We start from the raw sequence: 17,261 nt of genomic DNA, 5'->3' as shown, positions 1-17,261 counted from the left end.
ACTGAGCAGGGAGCCCAACATGGGACTCAATCCCAGGACCCCAAGATCATGACCTGAGCCAAAGGCAGACGTTTAACCAACTGAGCCACCCAGGAGCCCCTTGTTTTGTTTTTTTAATTATCCAGTGATTCTGTTACCTTTCCAACACAACTGATAATCACTACACCATCCTTTTTTCTGTGCAAAGGATATAATTAAACTTTAGTCTCTCCATCTATAAAATTGGAACAACAAATGCCCTCCCTTTCTTTCTCAGATGATGGATTCAAAATCTGTTGGAGCCAGTAGCCTTAGCTCTACTTCACGGGCTCTCATAAAGATCCTATCAGCCCAGCTCCTAGTGGACATGTCCATGGACATAAAGAAAGAATGGTTAGATCAGTATATCCACCATCCTTCTTGGGGGAACGAGCTTGAAATTCATTACCTACTAATGTGAGGTCATCTTCAAATACGAAGGAAAGGTTATTACATTACATGGGGATGCCCTTAGACCTATTCCAAATTCAAATTGGTTTTATTTAAAATGCTCTAACCTGTTCTAACCTGTAAGTATTTTTTGATAGAACATGAAAGAGGAGGTAGATGAATATTTGTGATTTTCTTTTAATTCAGAAACTCCTTTTATAGTCTTAAAGGATTATGGTCACAGCCTTGCCTTTGAAACTAATAATAAAACAGAGGAATGGATGTAGCATATTCAGCTGAATTCTCAAAACAAACATTTAGCTGAATGCAAAAGAATTATCAACATTTTTGACCCAATTTTAGGTGTTCGTGTACTTTTCATAATATATAAAATTTTGAATTTTGCTTGGTTGCTCCTTTAAAAATATAAATTCAACAGTCCATTATCTGTGAAAAATATTTATAGCCAGTAATTTCTCCCAGACCAGACCAATATTTTTCATTTATTTTTAAATGTGTTCTCAAAAGAAGCCAGTCTAGAAGGAGAGGCAAATAGTGAAGCCAAAAGAAAGTTATATCTCTACTAATAAAAGTGAAAGTAGCTTTATTATAAACTCTTTAACTGCTGATTTCTTACTTGCTGATTTTTCTTAGAGTTGTAACTTAATTTACAAACAATATTGGGGTGAGTTGACTGTCAGTGATTCCATAGCATAATTTTTTGTTATGCCAGGGAGGAAACTTTAAAGCATTTTTGGCTTGCTCAATCTTTGAGCTCATAAACTAGTCTTTGAAGTGGCCATTGACCTTGTCCACCACTTTCTCCAGGACCAAATGTCTAAGGGCTGATTGCTAATCATATTCAAAACTGTTTCTTCACCATTTTCCAACATACATTTCCTCATCTTACTCCTCTTCTTTTTAAAGGGATAGAAATTAGTTTGACTTAACACTGCTAGGATACATGTAACTGTTTTACTGAATTATAGTCAATAGCATTGAACAATCTGTTCCTTTCAAGTCGTTATTTATACATGAAGTATGTGCGGATCTTTCTGTCAGTACAGATTATAGGTTTTCTTACGGACAAAAACTATGCTTTGTACAGATTCCTTGGCCTGAGGCCCTGAATTTCTGATTTAACTCATCTGGGGTGCACTGTCAGCATGGGGATTTTTCAAAGCTCCCCAAGTGATTCTATTGCTTAGCCAAGATTGAGAACCACTGCTTTACATCAGGGAGTCTCAGACATTAGTGTGAATCAGAATCAACCAGAGGGCTTGTTGAAGCAGATTGCTGGACCTAACCTAAGGGTTTCTGATTCAGTAGGTATAGGGTGGGACCCAAGAATTTGAATTTTTCAACATGGTTCTGGGTGATGCCACTTCTGCTATTGGGTCCACTGAGAACCACTGATCTTTTTCTCTTTCAAACGTTAAGGCACTTATGAACCACCCCCAGAATCTTGTTAACACACAGATTTTAGTCTAGTAGGTGTGGGGTGAGACTCAAGAGGGTGCATTTCTAACAAGTGCCCAGGTGAGGTTAAGGCTGCTGGTCCGTGGACCACACATAAAGTCCATACAGGGTTTTTCAGAAACCCAACGTCATAGTTGTGTAAGTCAGTACCTACAGAACATTGATGTTTTCAATGGCTGATTGATTTGGGAGCAGGAGGTAAGAATTAGGGGTGGCGGGTTTGGAGGGTCTTGTTTTTTTTGTTTTTCTTTTTTTTTAAATTTTATTTATTTTTAATATTTTTTTATTATATTATGTTAGTCACCATAGAGTACGTCCCCGGTTTTTGATGTAAAGTTTGATGATTCATTAGTTGCGTATAACACCCAGTGCACAATGCAATATGTGCCCTCCCTACCACCCATCACCGGTCTATCCCATTCCCCCACCCCCCTCCCCTCTGAAGCCCGCAGTTTGTTTCTCAGAGTCCATAGTCTCTCATGCTTCATTCCCCCTTCTGATTATCCCCCCCCCTTTCTTTATCCCTTTCTGGTCTTGTTTTAGATTAAGCAGCATCTATCTGGAAGGTTTTCATGTTTGAAAAACTATTTTCTCCTCTTAATTTCTTTGAAAGAGATGACCACTATCTTACAACTAGAAATGTTGAAAGGATAAACGACCTCTATCGCCAAATGACTAAATGTCAATTACCAATAAACAGCAAAGAAAATCAGCTTTTTAATACCTCATTTTGAGACAAGCATTTATGCTCAGTTGAATCAGACAGTATCTTAAGTAGTGTATTGTCTTTAGAAAGATTTGAAAGGACATCTAAGAAGTTTATGACCGTCCAAAAAAAATGTCAACAGTTTTTTTTTAAATAAAACTCAAAAAGCTGATTAAGTTCAGATGAAAAATAAAAGCAGGAATAATAAAGAAAGCTCTGGACATTAAGAATCATGAGAGAATCTAGCACTACCAGGTAGTGCATTATAAAGCCACAATAATACTAGGATAATCTTTAATGCATGTATAGACAGAAAAATGGAACAGAGTAGAAAGTCTAGAAATAGAGCCAAATTACATATGGAAATATAGGATATGATACTAGGATTTGATAAAGCAGTATCTCAAATCAGTGAGGAGATGATGGATTGTTCAGTAAAACAACTTGGTAGCCATCTGGAAGAAAATGAAGTCAGATCCATACCTCATATCATACAACAAGATAAATTCCAAATGGACCAAATATTTAATTTTTAAAAAATACTGGGAAAAAGAAAACCAAGCAAATTCTCCCATAATCTCGAAATGTTTCAAAATCCAAAATGTACAAAAGACTGATAAATTTGACTACATAAATATGAAAACTTCTGTAGAAAAAAGCATGAGTCAAAATATAAAGAAGAAAAATATTTCTAATTCATAACACAGATGAAACACTAATATCTCTAATATACAAAGAGCTTCTAGAAATCAAGAACAAAAATCTCACTATAAATAAAATACACAAAGGCCATCCATAGAAAATTCACAGAAAAGTTAATACATATATCTATGAACTATATGAAAAGATAACCAACCTCAGTCATTAGAAGAGCAATACAAATCAATACTACATTGGGATTCTATTTTTCGCCTATAATTAAACCAACAAAATTCCAAACGTTTGATGAACCTGTGGGCACAAATGTAGAGTCAGGTTCGTGAGATACTAAATTGGTCTAAGGGGTGTGGAGGACGATTTGTTAAATCTACTTAAACTATAGGGACACCTGGGTGGCTCAGATGGTCACGCATCTGCCTTTGGCTCAGTTTGTGATCCCAGGGTCCTGGGATCGAGCCCCAGCATTGGGCTCCTTGCTTGGCGGGGAGCCTGCTTCTCCCTCTCCTTCTACTGCTCTCCCTGCTTGTGTTCTCTCGCTCTGTCAAATAAATAAATAAGTAAATAAAATCTTTAAAAAATAAATAAATAAAATACAAAGACATATACTTCTTGAAATAGTAAAACATAATGGCTAAGAGAATAGACTCTAGAGCACCACGACCTGCTGTCTGACCTTGGGCAGGTGCTTAACAGCTATGGGACTCAGTTTCCTCATCTTTAAAAAAGAGAGAGAGAGATAATAATAGTACTTTCCTCACGGGATTATTAAGAAGATTAAACACATGGGTTAATACATGTCGTGTGGTTTGATCAATGCCTGCCTTACAGCAAGCGCCATGTAAGTGATAGCTACGGTTATTTTTATTTGACCCAACACGTTCCACTCCTAGGAATTTTTCCTAGTTATATATGTGCAGTTTCAAAATAACTCCTGTACAAGATTAGTCATTTCAGGCTTTTTTTCAGCTAAAGATTGAAAACTACCCAAGAGTCTATCATGTGAGTAATACTGAAATTATAGTACATCCATAGAATAAAGTACATTGTAGTTGTTAAAAAAATAATAATGAGGATGTTCTCCATGAACCGTTATGGACAATTTATCAGGGTTGATTATTACAGAAAAAATTAAAGGTGTAGAACAGTGCATACAGTGCAAAAAAGTCGGGAAGAATAAAGCTACATATTTCCTTTGGTATGCACTAGAAACTGTGGAAGGATATGCAGGTGGTTCACTGTGGAGGGTGGAGGGGGAACAGGGTGGGAACAGCCTTTAACTTTATACCCTTTTATAGCTTTTATTTTTGAACTATGCCTATGGATTCACAAGACACAATATTTTGTAGTAACCCTTGTAACTTCACATCCCCCAACCGCTCAGGGTCACCTAAATTGCATTCTTTGCTTGGAAATAATGGCTCAGAGCAGAACCGTCAGTTTTTAAATTGCTCCACAATTATTTTTGCCAACTGTCATCTGTACGATGTACATTTTTCATCTGTTGATCGTACGTTAAAATGCACTGGGAAATTCACCTTGGAATACAGGAGGAGATCTTTACCACGTGACGCGTGAAGCAAGGAACTGATATAAAAACCAACACACACTAGAGGGCACCTAAGTATCACCGTCAGCCAGTAACTTTGCTGGTGAATATTCAGGACTTCCTTTTTTTTTTTTATTATTCATGCCTTGTTCGGTGTTTGTCTGAAACTCATTAGTTAGAATTTGAGTCCATTTCCGGTCTACCATTAAAGGACATTTGTGTCTTGAAAAAGGAGCTACCTTTCTATCTTGATTCCAATGTGACTTTGAAGACCAAGGAAGGGAAAATTTAGCAAGCTCAGAAAAGAGCAGTAAGTACTTTGGACCTGTTACTCTTCTCTTGTCCTTCCCTGCAAAGAAATTACTGATACTTTGTGAAAACAAATTTAGAAAGGCTAATTCAGTTACTTATAGTCTTCGAGACCATATAAAGCCCCATCAAGAATCCACTACCCATACAGTCGTGGCTCTTGCTGGAACAGCAGGTCAATCAGCATTTATTGAGCGCCAGCTACGTGCTTGGCACTCAGTGCTAGGGATGCAAGAGAAAACAAGACACACAGAGCCTGGGCTTCATGGAGCTTACGTTCCAGTCATGTGACAGAGGCCAGAAACGTGTAACAAAATAATTTCAAGTGCCAATAAATACCTCAAAGGATACGGAATAACTTAATAAAATGATGAAGGGGAGTGTAACTGGGATGTCTGGGTGCTTGGGAAGGACTCTCTGAGGAGCTGTCATTCAAGTTGGAACGTGAACAGATGAGGAAGAGAAAACTGTGGAAGGTCTGGGGGACGAGGTTTGGTTTGTGCAGCCGAGGGAGCAGCCTTCTCCCCTAGGGGCAGCACAATGTTACCGGAGAAAAAATAAAACCAAAACAAAGCACTGATTTGGAAGTCAGCAATCATGGGTTATATCCTGGCTCTTCCGCTAACCAGGTGGGAGCACTTCCCAGATATTCGAGCAAGTGACTCTTTAAGCCTGATATTCTTTATCTATTATATGGGGTCAATTTCTGCCTGGAGGCTTATCGGAAAAAATTATAGAAAGCTCCTGACGTGTGGCAGGCAGTAAAGAGAAGCTATTGTCAACACAGGGCATTCTCAAGGCATAGGAAAGGAAAGGAATCGCCCTAGGAATAGGCTCTTCTGAACAGATTTTTTTTTTCCTTTTTCAGGTCATAGTGCCTGAAGGGAAAGGGATAGGACTTCACGTAGAATAAGAAAGTGTAGCTAAAAGGGTAGCATTTCAATGCCCCAGTAGCCCGGTCTACGGTAGGACTCCCAGAAGACCGTCCACAAAGCGGGTTTGAGCGGGCACACCTCACACTCGCCATGTTGTAGGTCAGATTCAAACTCTCAGGGTGGTGCACAAGGCTCTCCGCGGCCCAGCCCCTTCCTGCGGCTTCAGCCTTTTCCTTCGTCATCCCCACCCCTTGTGTCCTCCGAGAACTCACGGCTCCCAGACCCAGCATCTCCCCTGCGTTTCTGGTCATGCTGATGGACCCCTCTTCCTCACCTTGTTTGCTTGGGAAGACCTTCCCCTCCCTCCCGAGATGCAGCTCAAGGGCCTCTGACTTCTACCACAGACCCAGGATTATGGGATGACCGAACGAGACACTGTACGTGAAAGCTTGGTATAACATGTAGCCCTGCATATTTATTACTGAACATTTGACTTGAATTTGGTCTCCTACTGGATAAGACTAATATTTTAATTTTTAAAAAATATTTGAGAGAGAGAGAGCATGAGTGGGAGGGGCAGAGGGAGAAGGAGAGAGAATCCCAAGCCAACTCCCCACTGAGTGCAGAGCCTGATGCAGGGGTCCATCTCACACGCCAGAAGATCACGACCTGAGCCAAAGACAAGAGGCAGAGGCTTGACTGACGGAGCTACCCGGCCCCTAGACTCATATTTCAGTGCTATAGTGCTCTTCTTTTCTGTAGTTTAAGACTTAGTGAAACTTTTGGTTGTCTATAAAATTAAGCTTTACCTTTATTTCAATGATGATCATCTTTTTCTAATTATATTTGGTTAGAAACAGAATTACTGGGTTTTTTTTTCCGAATTCTTCCAGTTTCGGTGGTATTTTTGAGTCTCTCCTCCATCATACTCATAAAAATTATTCTCCTATAGAGTAAGCACTCCGTATCTTCATTGATTAGGGTTTTTTTCTTTTGCCCTGTGTGACCGCAACAAGAGCACTTACTTACGAGAGCGTAATTCAAATTGAACTTCCTGGTTTCTTCCCCAGTATAACACGTTTCCTAAGGCATCTTTCTGCGCGCACTGTTCAGCACTTAGTTGGTTCAGCTACCGATTGTATGATCTATAGAGTGACACTCCATTAATTCAACATCACTGACAAGGGATCCATGAGAAGAAAACTCTCCTCCTGACGAAAGCATGCCCTTTCAAAAACCAGAACCTTAACATAAGCAATCGTTTCTCAGGATAGCTTTCGCAAACGTGCCTGGAGTGCCCGACAGGCCTTGCTGTCTTACCCGGGGCCAGAGCACCTGCTTCTGCGGTGAACCAGAGCCATGGCAATGGGAAGAAGGATGCTCTGCCTCTTCATTAAAGGCCCCAGAGGGCTAGGGGTCTGCAGCCATTTTTGCTGCTGCCAGCGTATCTGGTCTTTAGCAGTTTCCGGCCTCGCAGGAAGCAGCCACACTGAAGAGCCAGTACCAGTGGCTCCATCAGTTAAGCATCCGACTCTTGATCTCACATCAGGTCATGAGCTCAGGGTCATGAGATCGAGCCCCGTGTCAGGCTCCCCACTCAGTGTGGAGTCTGCTTGAGATTCTCTTCTCTCCCTCTCTCTCTACCCCTCCTCCCCCTGCTCACACTCTCTCTCTCTAAATAAATAAATAAACAAAATCTTTTAAAAATAAATAAAATAGTACCTACAGAAGAGACACATAAGGTCCCAAAGTTGCACAGAAGAAACAGTGCATGAGTCTGTCAAGGGAAGTCAGAGAGGGCTTCATGGAAGAGGCAACCATTGATCAAGTTCTTTAAAAAGAAGGTAGCAGGTGGAGGCAGGCAGCAGAAGTATTGCAGGCAAAGGGAGTGAGTGCGACAGTATAAAAGCGTTGAGAGGCCACGGTTTAGGTGGAAGCCTGCTGATACAGGGGAAGCCTCCAGGGTACTAGTCAGGAACTGGAATTTGGTTAATTAATCCAATACAGTGGTTCAAGCAGACATGAAAAATGATGACCCTAAGCAGTTGATTTTCACCGAAAGAATCCAGACCTACACTGACTCACCAGTCTGTCCTGGAGGGGCCAAGGCCTCGCCTGTCAGTGCGTGTGCTCCTGGAGTACGGTGTTGTCCTTCTGCATCAGTTTGAGGGACCTAGGATTTCTACTTTTGAGTTCTTAAAAGCAAAGGAAATACTTTAAAAACCTTTAGAAAGGATCTAGGGGCCCCTGGGGGGCTCGGTCAGTTAAGCAACTGACTCTCGACTTCAGCTCAGGTCATGATCTCAGGGTCCTGGAATCGAGCCCCAAGTCAGGCTCCTCACTCAGTGCAGAACTGGCTTGGGATTCTCCCCCTCTCTCTCTCCCTCCCTCTGCCCCTCCCCCTGCTCGAGCTCGCGCGCGCTCTCTCTCTAAAATAAATAATTTAAAAAATATTTTTTAAAATAATAGATCTAAGAACATAACCTTTCTTCAACTTTTTTATAACTGTTTCCCCTAATCTTTTACAGCTTCCCCCCCCACCATCACCGAGTTGTTCTCTTGCCTTTTGCTTTATGGGGCCATTCTAAATTATTTTACTTCATTTCCATGAAAATAACAACCCTCTGTTCACACTCAGATTTCTCCAAATTATCTAACCTTCAAATACATGCTGTAATTTTAACAAAACCTACAATAAACAGGTTTGTGAACACGTGTTAAAGCTTCCTGGTAAACATACAACCGAACTGGTGGGCATCCTAGAGAGTAGCTGGCCAGCCGTGAGCATCAGCTGTAGGCATCAGTTGGGATATCTGAAAGAAGGACTGGAGAGTATTACTGAATCCAGTGTGCGGAGGAGAAGACGAAACCTTCCGTGTTGTACATGTCCAGATTGCAAGGATGGAAGTGTGGGTATTAAGGCTAGAGAAACTGGCAGGTGCCTTTCATGCACGCCCTCGTACGTCACTGTAAAGCAGGAGCTCTCAGAATATGGTCCCTGGTCCCAGCAGCATCAGCATCGCCCGGGAAATTGTTGGAAGTGCAAATTCTTGGGCCCCATCCCAGACCTCTTGAATCAGAAACTCTGGGGCGAGGCCCAGCAATCTGTTTTAATAAGCCCTCCAAGTGATTCTAATACATGCTCAAGTTTTAGAACCGCTGGGCTAAGGAGTTATGCCTTTCCTCTACGTGGCGTGGAGTCACTGAAGGATTTTAGTAATGGAGCAATTTGAATTCTGTGGCCATCCAGAGGTCACACTTACATATTCCTAGTTGTGTTACATAGAGTTCGGGTTACTTGGTTAATCAAACACAAGATATTCCTAAAAATCTCTTTCATAGTCTTGAAAATAGTTAATTGCTTCATTCATTTGCATATATTTATTAAGAGCTTATTATGTATCAGGCATGGTCTTAGGTACTTAGAATATATCACTGAACAAAAGACAAAAATCCCAGCTCTCGGGGGGCTAACTTTCTAGTAGGAGACGGACAATAGACAAAAAGAGGTGGATCAGTGTCTTTGTAGGGGATGGAAGTGCTGGGGAGAGAAAGAGAGCAGAGAAATAGGGAGCTTGGGGGTGGGGGTAAATTAGAGTTTTAAAGAGGTCATGAAGGAGGTGAGAGAGTGCATCATGCAAATATTGGAGGAAAGCATGTTCCTAGAAGAGGGAACAGCACATGTGAAGGGTGACGGCTCAGTGGTTTTGGGCGGAGCGAGCAAGGGAGAGGGAAAGATAAGACCTGCTTTCCACCTTATTTTGTTGACAGTTAGCTACCTGCTTTATTATAAGCCCCCAATCTAGCCAGATACACCAGTAGATTCTATGTGTTTTGATGTAAATGGAGAGGTCAGTGCTCCGTGTAGATAGGTCTTTTCACTAATATTTTCTGAGCACGTATGCGCCGGGCACATTCAGGACCGCCGCGTGACCCTTGTGAATAGCGCCGCCAGAGCTGGGACTTACAGTCTAGAGGGGAAACTAACCTAATTACCAAGGTAATACTTGTTACAAAAGGGAAAGTACAAAGTGCCAAGGCCCTGGGCTCAGGTGCCTCTATTGTAACCTCTGAGGAATCAAGGAAGGCTTCCTGGAGGAAGTTCTATTTCAGCCCAGGCTGTAACAGCAGCAGGGAATGGGATTGGTCAGAATAAGTGAGGTGAAGAGGGTTTCCCAGCAAAGGATGGCCTACGCACAGACCCAGAGATAAGGGTGCCTGTGGCCCAACCCAACCGCAGAGTTAGGAAAGTACGATGTGAAAAGAGCAAGAAGTACAGAATGCAGGACCTTAAACCTTTAAAGATTAAGGGCAATGGGGAAGCACTGAAGGGTTTTAAAGCGGTGGCTGGCATCATTAGTTCGGGGGTTTTAGAAGCTGCAGGATCTTATGTGAAAAATGAATGCAAAAAAGTAGTATCTCCTAAGGTTCCAATGTCATCACGTTCTGACTGAGCACCTACGTGTGAAATGCATTACGAAGTGTCCTGCAGGAACGGAGAAAGCAACCGACAGCAGAGCCAAAATCGTTCACGTGCTTTGTCTCTAAACAGCTGAATCGCGAATCCAAATCCCCAGATAATACAAACAGGGCAAAATATCCGTGTTGGAGCCTGACAATGTTGGGCTCTCTATGCCGCCTTGCCTCCGCCGCCTCTGCCGGCCATGTATGGAGAGAGAGAGAGAGAGACAGAGAGAGAGACAGAGAGAGAGATGTTAGCGGGCTCGGACTGCCGCAGAGCACAATGAATCAGAAATAGAACAGAATTAATGCAGCCGATCGCTCATTAGCCAAGTTAACCAATGCTTGCTGGATCCAGTGATTAGGTCCCGAAGAGAGGGATTAAGTAACAGATGTGTTGGAGTGACAGTAAGCAAATATTACATTAAAAAAAAAATCAGACTCTTTGGCCTATTTTCACTTGGCTCTGTGCTAGTTGTTAATCCCATCAGGAAATAACAAAATAACAAGCAAACGGATACGTTAATTGTGGGGCTCCACATAACGTCAGTGATTTAAAAAAACCCCACAATATCAAGGAATAAAGGAGCAAAACTTGCAGTGATTGTGGAACTTAAGGATCATATGCTTCCTAAACACGTCTCAGTGTGTGTCTGTGCAGAGACACTAACTTGGTGTAAAGCCTCAACTTTTTTGTGGGGTGCCGATTCTCTAAGAACCTGATGAGTTTCTTTGAGAGAAGTAGCAGCCCAATCTAGCTCAGCTGTACTCAATCTGAGTTCCTTTCCTTCCTACAAACCCTCACTTCAAAGCGAGGAACATAATGTACAATTTTTTAATGGCTCTAGACCCAGGCACTCAGGCTCTCTGCTCTGCGCCTTACCTCAGTGTAAACACCTGATCAGGATTGCCCGCGTTTCATCAATAGCAGCCAAATGCAATTCGAGAACCACAAGCCTTTGAAGTCCTCCCAGCAAAGGCCGGTTTTCTAGTCTGGGATAATGACATGCCATGATTGCTGTCTTTGTTGTATCTTTTCAGTAGAGAAGCAATTATAGGCCCCAATTTAACAGAATAGACATTACACAGCTTATGATGCTCAAAATGCAATTTCATTTGATCATTTTCTCGATTTGATTGGTATTAATAGAATGGTTCACAAAAAAAAAAAATAGCTGGCAGAGGTTGTGTCCCATTCCACTTTCAAAGAGATAATGTAGAAGTATGCTTTACTTGCCCTGAGACTCTCACTGGGGTGATTCAGACGGCGAGTTCCACCAAAACAGCCTGCGGATGGAAATATCGCACATCCTACACTGTCTGGGGAAGGAAACGTAGGACAGTGTATTTGGAATTCGGAAGCTTTTTACCAAAGCTGTGTGTAAGGGATCCCATCCTGGGCAGTCAATCAGTATCGCCAGTGACAGACTGAATTAACTAAACCAAGTCCCCTTTACAAAAGCCAGAAAATCAAACCTCCCAGTGGCAGATCTAGGAATCAACCCAATTTTTTTCTCCCAAGCCCCAGATAACATTTTTGTACAAGACATCACCTGTTTGAGGTTTGAAAAAGGATTATTTCCTCACCTGCTTAGGCAGACTATTTAGATTTTTTTTTCCAACTCTGCCTTCATTTCTTGCCCAGGAAAGAGATGATTTGACTTCTAAATGGTGGTGTTTCCCTTTAACAATATGGCAATAAGGGATAGAAACCTTTGCAATCACAGGGGCCAAAGCTTTGAAACCTAATACTTTTATAGTCTCTTCGTGTTTCTTTTCTTTCTTTCTTTCTTTTTTTTTTTTTTTTGAGATTTTATTCAACAGAAAGAGGGAGAGAGCACAAGCAGGGGGAGTGGCAAAGGGAGAGGGAGAAGCAGACTCCCCGCTGAGCAGGGAGCCGGATGAGGGGCTCGATCCTAGGGCCCCGGGATCATGACCTGAGCCGAAGACAGATGCTTAACCCACTGAGCCACCCAGGCGCTCTCCCCTCATGTTTTGCCAGGAGAGGGACCGAGAGATGGCATCATGACACACAGTTCCTAACCTTCAATGGCAGCATTTATATTTCTAAACTTTCTATTTCAGAGCAAGTTACGCTATTTCGTGGTATTGGGAAGTTTTCCTTTTGCAGAGTAGGTAATCTTTCAAAATCTGTTGAATACTCCTATTTGTAATCTGGAAAATCCCATGATCCAATAGCACATTTTGCTCCTGTATTTGCCATGATAATTCAAGGATGAAGAAGTCTTTTCCTTTTTTTCTCATTTTCAGATCAACCTCTAGGTATCTAATCTTCCATACCATCTGTTTGCCATATCTATGTATGTGAGTAACGGTGGCAGGTATGCAGACAGGTAGAAAGAAGAGTTCACCCAAAATAAACGTCGTCTCGCTTGTGGCCACAGAAGCCACATTGAGCGGTGAGGAATGAGGTTATCTTTATTGTCAGATGCTGACTTATTAATATTTAAACAAATATTTTCCCCTCTTTCCCACTTGAATAATGGGAAAGCCTGCATAAATGTAAAGTAAAAGTAAGGAGCAGCAAGAGAAACTGAACACAAACATGACAGATTCTGGGGGCACCTGGGTGGCTCAGTCGCTTAAGCATCTGCCTTTGGCTCAGGTCATGATGCCAGGGTCCTGGGATTGAGTCCCGCATCGGGCTCCCTGCTCAGTGAGGAGCCTGCTTCTCCCTCTGCCTCTGCCCTGCTTGTGCTCTTTCACTCTCGCACGCTCTCAAATAATAAATAAATAAAATTTATTTACAAAAATATGACAGATTCTAAATCCCACGCTTTTCCCAGCATTACACGGCTTGCTGCTTCTCACACCACACAGTCCACAAGGGACAATTTAATAAAACAAGTGTAAAATCCAGAATCTAAATCTAAAAATGAGTTATAGGAGTTTAGAAACGGGAACGTCAACCTTTACAAGCCATAAAGCACAGTGACCAAAGGAGCCCAGCCTGGGTAATCTTGCCACAGGTCCTGTAAATAAGAGGAGACTTGGCAAAGGCATCACAGTCAGCCGCTAACATTTGGGGCTACTGTCTGAGAGAGAGATTGACCTAATCCATTCTTTCAGGGGGCAGAGGGCTAGAAATTACAGGAAGATATATTTCTGCTCTCATAGGAAGAACTGAAGAACTTTGTAACATTTAGATGTTTCAGTGATACTACAGCATGTTTACCATCCATGAAACAGAGACGAAGAGAGCTAACATCTTACTCCACGGGATGGTGGAAAGGACCAGATGTCCCACTGAAAGGGAATATTCAGAAGCCACCTTATGCTCCGTCCTCAGTCCACAGAAGATCCTTTTTTTTTTTTTTAAGATTTTATTTATTTATTTGACAGAGATAGAGACAGCCAGCAAGAGAGGGAACACAAGCAGGGGGAGTGGGAGAGGAAGAAGCAGGCTCCCAGCATAGGAGCCTGATGTGAGGTTCGATCCCAGGACCCCAGGATCACACCCTGAGCCGAAGGCAGACGCTTAACGACTGAGCCACCCAGGCGTCCCTACAGAGGATCCTTAAGCCTGTAGTAACATACACAGGTGACTCCTGCTAGGAGAAAGGCATGTGTGTTTAGGCAGCAAGCGGATGAGTACCTACCAGGAACGGTACAGAAGTACTAAGCGGTTATACCGGATTACTTCCAGATTCTTTCACCAACAGTAAGACTGTATAACTAAGTTTGCTTTCTGAAATGCTTCCTGGTGGCTAGAATTCTAGATTTAAAATAGATAGCAGGGTACCTGGCTGGCCCAGGAGAGAGAGCATATGACTCTTGATCTCGGGATTGTGAGTTTGCAGTCCCAGAATGGGTGTAGAGATTATTTTTTAAAAATAAGCTTTAAAAATAAAATAGGTAGCTAATGGAGGCAATGAAGGGCCTCCCTAATTTGGGGACCTAAGTCCCATGTAGCTGCCTTCATCAGTGGCTCCCAAACTTGGCTGAAGAGTAGACCCACTTGGGGAACTTTTAAAGTATAATGCTATCTGGGACCACCCCAGAGCTTCTGATTTTTTTTTTAAGATTTTATTTATTTGAGAGAGAAACATGAGCAGGGGGAAGAGGAGAGGGAGAAGCATACCCCGCACTGAGCAGGGAGCCCAGTGGGGGGCTCGATCCCAGGATCCTGAGATCATAACCTGAGCTGAAGGCAGACGCTTAACCCACTGAGCCACCCTACACCCTGCCCACCCCCAGAGCTTCTGATTTAATTGGTCTGGGATGGGACCAGGGCACTGATATTTTGTCATTCCAACATCTGACTAAAGTTGAGAACCTCTGAGCTACATCATTCAAATTCACGGAGTGCCAACATTACAAGTTCTGCAAGCCAAAGATGATATTTCAAAATTGCTAAATATGAGACTCTGGAGTTAGACTGCCCGACTCCTCCACTTATTAGCTGTTGATTCTGGGCAAGTGATTTAAAGTCTCTGTCCCTCAGTTTCTCATCTGCGAAAAGAGGGGGTAATAATAGTACATACGTGATAAGGTTTAATAGAGTATAACTGATAGAATATATGCTGAGTGCTTAGGACAACCTACTAGCACACCATGAACATTCAATGTATATTAAATATTGTTATTTCTATTGTTATCATTATCTTGAAGCATAGTGTTATTTCACTATTCATTATTCCATTTAATATACTCAACATTAGTTGCTCCATCCGGTTCAGATGACTGTTTTAAAATTGGGTCCCTTGAGTGTGTATTGAACATTTAAAGTAAATAGTAGTTTGACCTCAAAGCACCAATTCTCACATCATGCTTATAAGAGAAAACATTATTTATTCCCGTTTTCCTTGGGAACAATTCAGGTCCCTGAGGACTAAGATATATCCTTGAACTACAAATAAAACGTAGCCCTGCGGGACCTCTTTCTAGAGTACACAGACGAGCCTCGTGGCTGTAAGACTTAAAATGAATCCCATTAACACGCTTTATGTTTTACCCTCTTAGATCTCCTACCCCATCAGTGTAACTGACAAGACGTCTGTTCAGAATGCCAAAGAGATTGAAAATGCTGCCGTCAATCCTGAAGACAAATGGCATCAAAGAGCCCAACAGCTCAAGGTAACTTGCTAGATTGAACTTTAAATGGGTTGCAAGGGTTACGGCTTAATATAAGTAATGTTCATGACTCACTTCTTATCACTTACAGGTTTATTCTTATGCCTGAGGGTAGTGACCCACCCTTCTAAGGGTAAGACTGGTTTCTGCCCACATGGGCCATTGCTTGCTCAGTCAGCAAATTCTACCCATTTTCCCAAAAGTTCTCAATTTCCTGGAAGAAAAATCATCACATACTCTTTAAACACTCAGAGTTAAAACCCCAAACAGAAGAAAGGAATGGAGAAAATGCATGGGCGGAGGGGGGGAAATCACAGTTGCAAAAGATTGTCCAGATCTGCACTGCTCCCAAGTCTGTTTCCTTATGGAGCCAGTAGTCACAGCATCCCTAGCTGATGGGGAACACGATCCCTAAAAATGGACGGGAATCCCCAGAGCCTCCCTGAACCCTCATTTGCAGGATGGGAAAGCCTACTAACTGATAATTTAGCACGAAAATATCCTTTCCTGGCCCTGGGTTTACTACTCTAACATCATAATGTGATTTGGAGGAAGATTTTTACGAAATCATCTCCACTGACCATTTCTCTAGAAGAGGAAAAGCACTAGCAGATGATTTCTTCTGGGACCAGTGTGTGGAGTTCTGTGGAGCAGTCACTCTTACACCAGATTTTATCCCCGCTGAAGGAGGGGTGAGCCCTATGAAGTCACCCAGCCTAGACAGCCTACTGACACCATCAGTTCAAACTATGTACAGTGCTGAAGGTATAATAATAAAAATAAAGTTCATTCCAGTTTCAGAGAATTTAGAAAAGAGGGACCACCTAAATCATCTTCTTTCCTTCATGGTGGCTTCCAGGTCACTCTCAGAGTTGCAAGCATGCATAAATACATACATACATACAGTCATTCACCCAGAGTTTCCTGAAAGCTAATGCCAGGGGGGACCTCACCCAGAGGTTGAGAGGTACTGAGATGTCCATGGCAGTGGGATGTAGAGGACAGGGTCTACACCAGACCTCAGAGAGAGCCCAGGGAGCTTGGCCAACAGGATGGAGAGGACAAGAGAAACACTTTAAGGTTTTGTCGTGGGTTACAGATAATGCACTGGGTCCAAAGACATGGATTTCTGGACTTTTGCCTGTCATTTAGTTGCTGTAGAACTTTGGGCAAATCTCAACTCCCCCCAAGCCTTAAGTTTCTTCCTTATTAGATGAAGAGTTGCCCAAAATGAACTATTAGATGCATCCCAGCAGCTATTATGCTAGGATATTTTTCTCTAGTTACTGAAATCATCATAAACCTATTGGAAGCGTGTAAGGTTCTTGCAACCTAGAGCTTCTGTAATCATCACTACAGAAAATCATAGGATCTCAGCCAACGATAAAATAATCACAGGGCTTGATTCGTGGCATGGCCTTTGAGAAAGGCAGTCAAAAATTTTGTATGGAAGAAAATCAGAAGAAAGCCAAAAGAATGCTGTGTATTCCCTGTGTACTAGAACTCATTTGTTTATAACCCACTCCTGAATGAGGACAAAGAGGAGCCAAACATCTAAAGATCATTTGACCTAAAATGATCATCACAGAGTGGTCCACGGGACGCTTCCCTTTATTTAGAAAGGATTTGTTAACTCCCCGCAGCATCCTAGCCAGCTAGGCAGGCACTCAGCTCCAGGCTGCCTTTCTTTCTCCTATTCAACTACCCAAATCCAGGGCCTTCT

General features: G+C 42.3%; 1 protein-coding gene across 1 annotated transcript in view; it reads left to right on the top strand.

The window, feature by feature from the left end:
* Positions 1-17,261, top strand: part of JHY (junctional cadherin complex regulator) — a 54,743-nt gene that overhangs the window by 14,678 nt on the left and 22,804 nt on the right. The window contains exon 3 of the mRNA XM_045798007.2: positions 15,428-15,541. Within this exon, the coding sequence (XP_045653963.2) occupies positions 15,428-15,541 (114 nt within the window). The remainder of the gene's footprint in view (positions 1-15,427; positions 15,542-17,261) is intronic.

Source organism: Ursus americanus, chromosome 16 (genome assembly GCF_024610735.1).
Source record: "Ursus americanus isolate L20-20 chromosome 16, mUrsAme1.1.p, whole genome shotgun sequence".
In the NCBI taxonomy this organism is placed as follows: domain Eukaryota; kingdom Metazoa; phylum Chordata; class Mammalia; order Carnivora; family Ursidae; genus Ursus; species Ursus americanus.
Note: the sequence above shows the minus strand (reverse complement) of the source record. Positions and strands in the feature narration are given on the sequence as shown.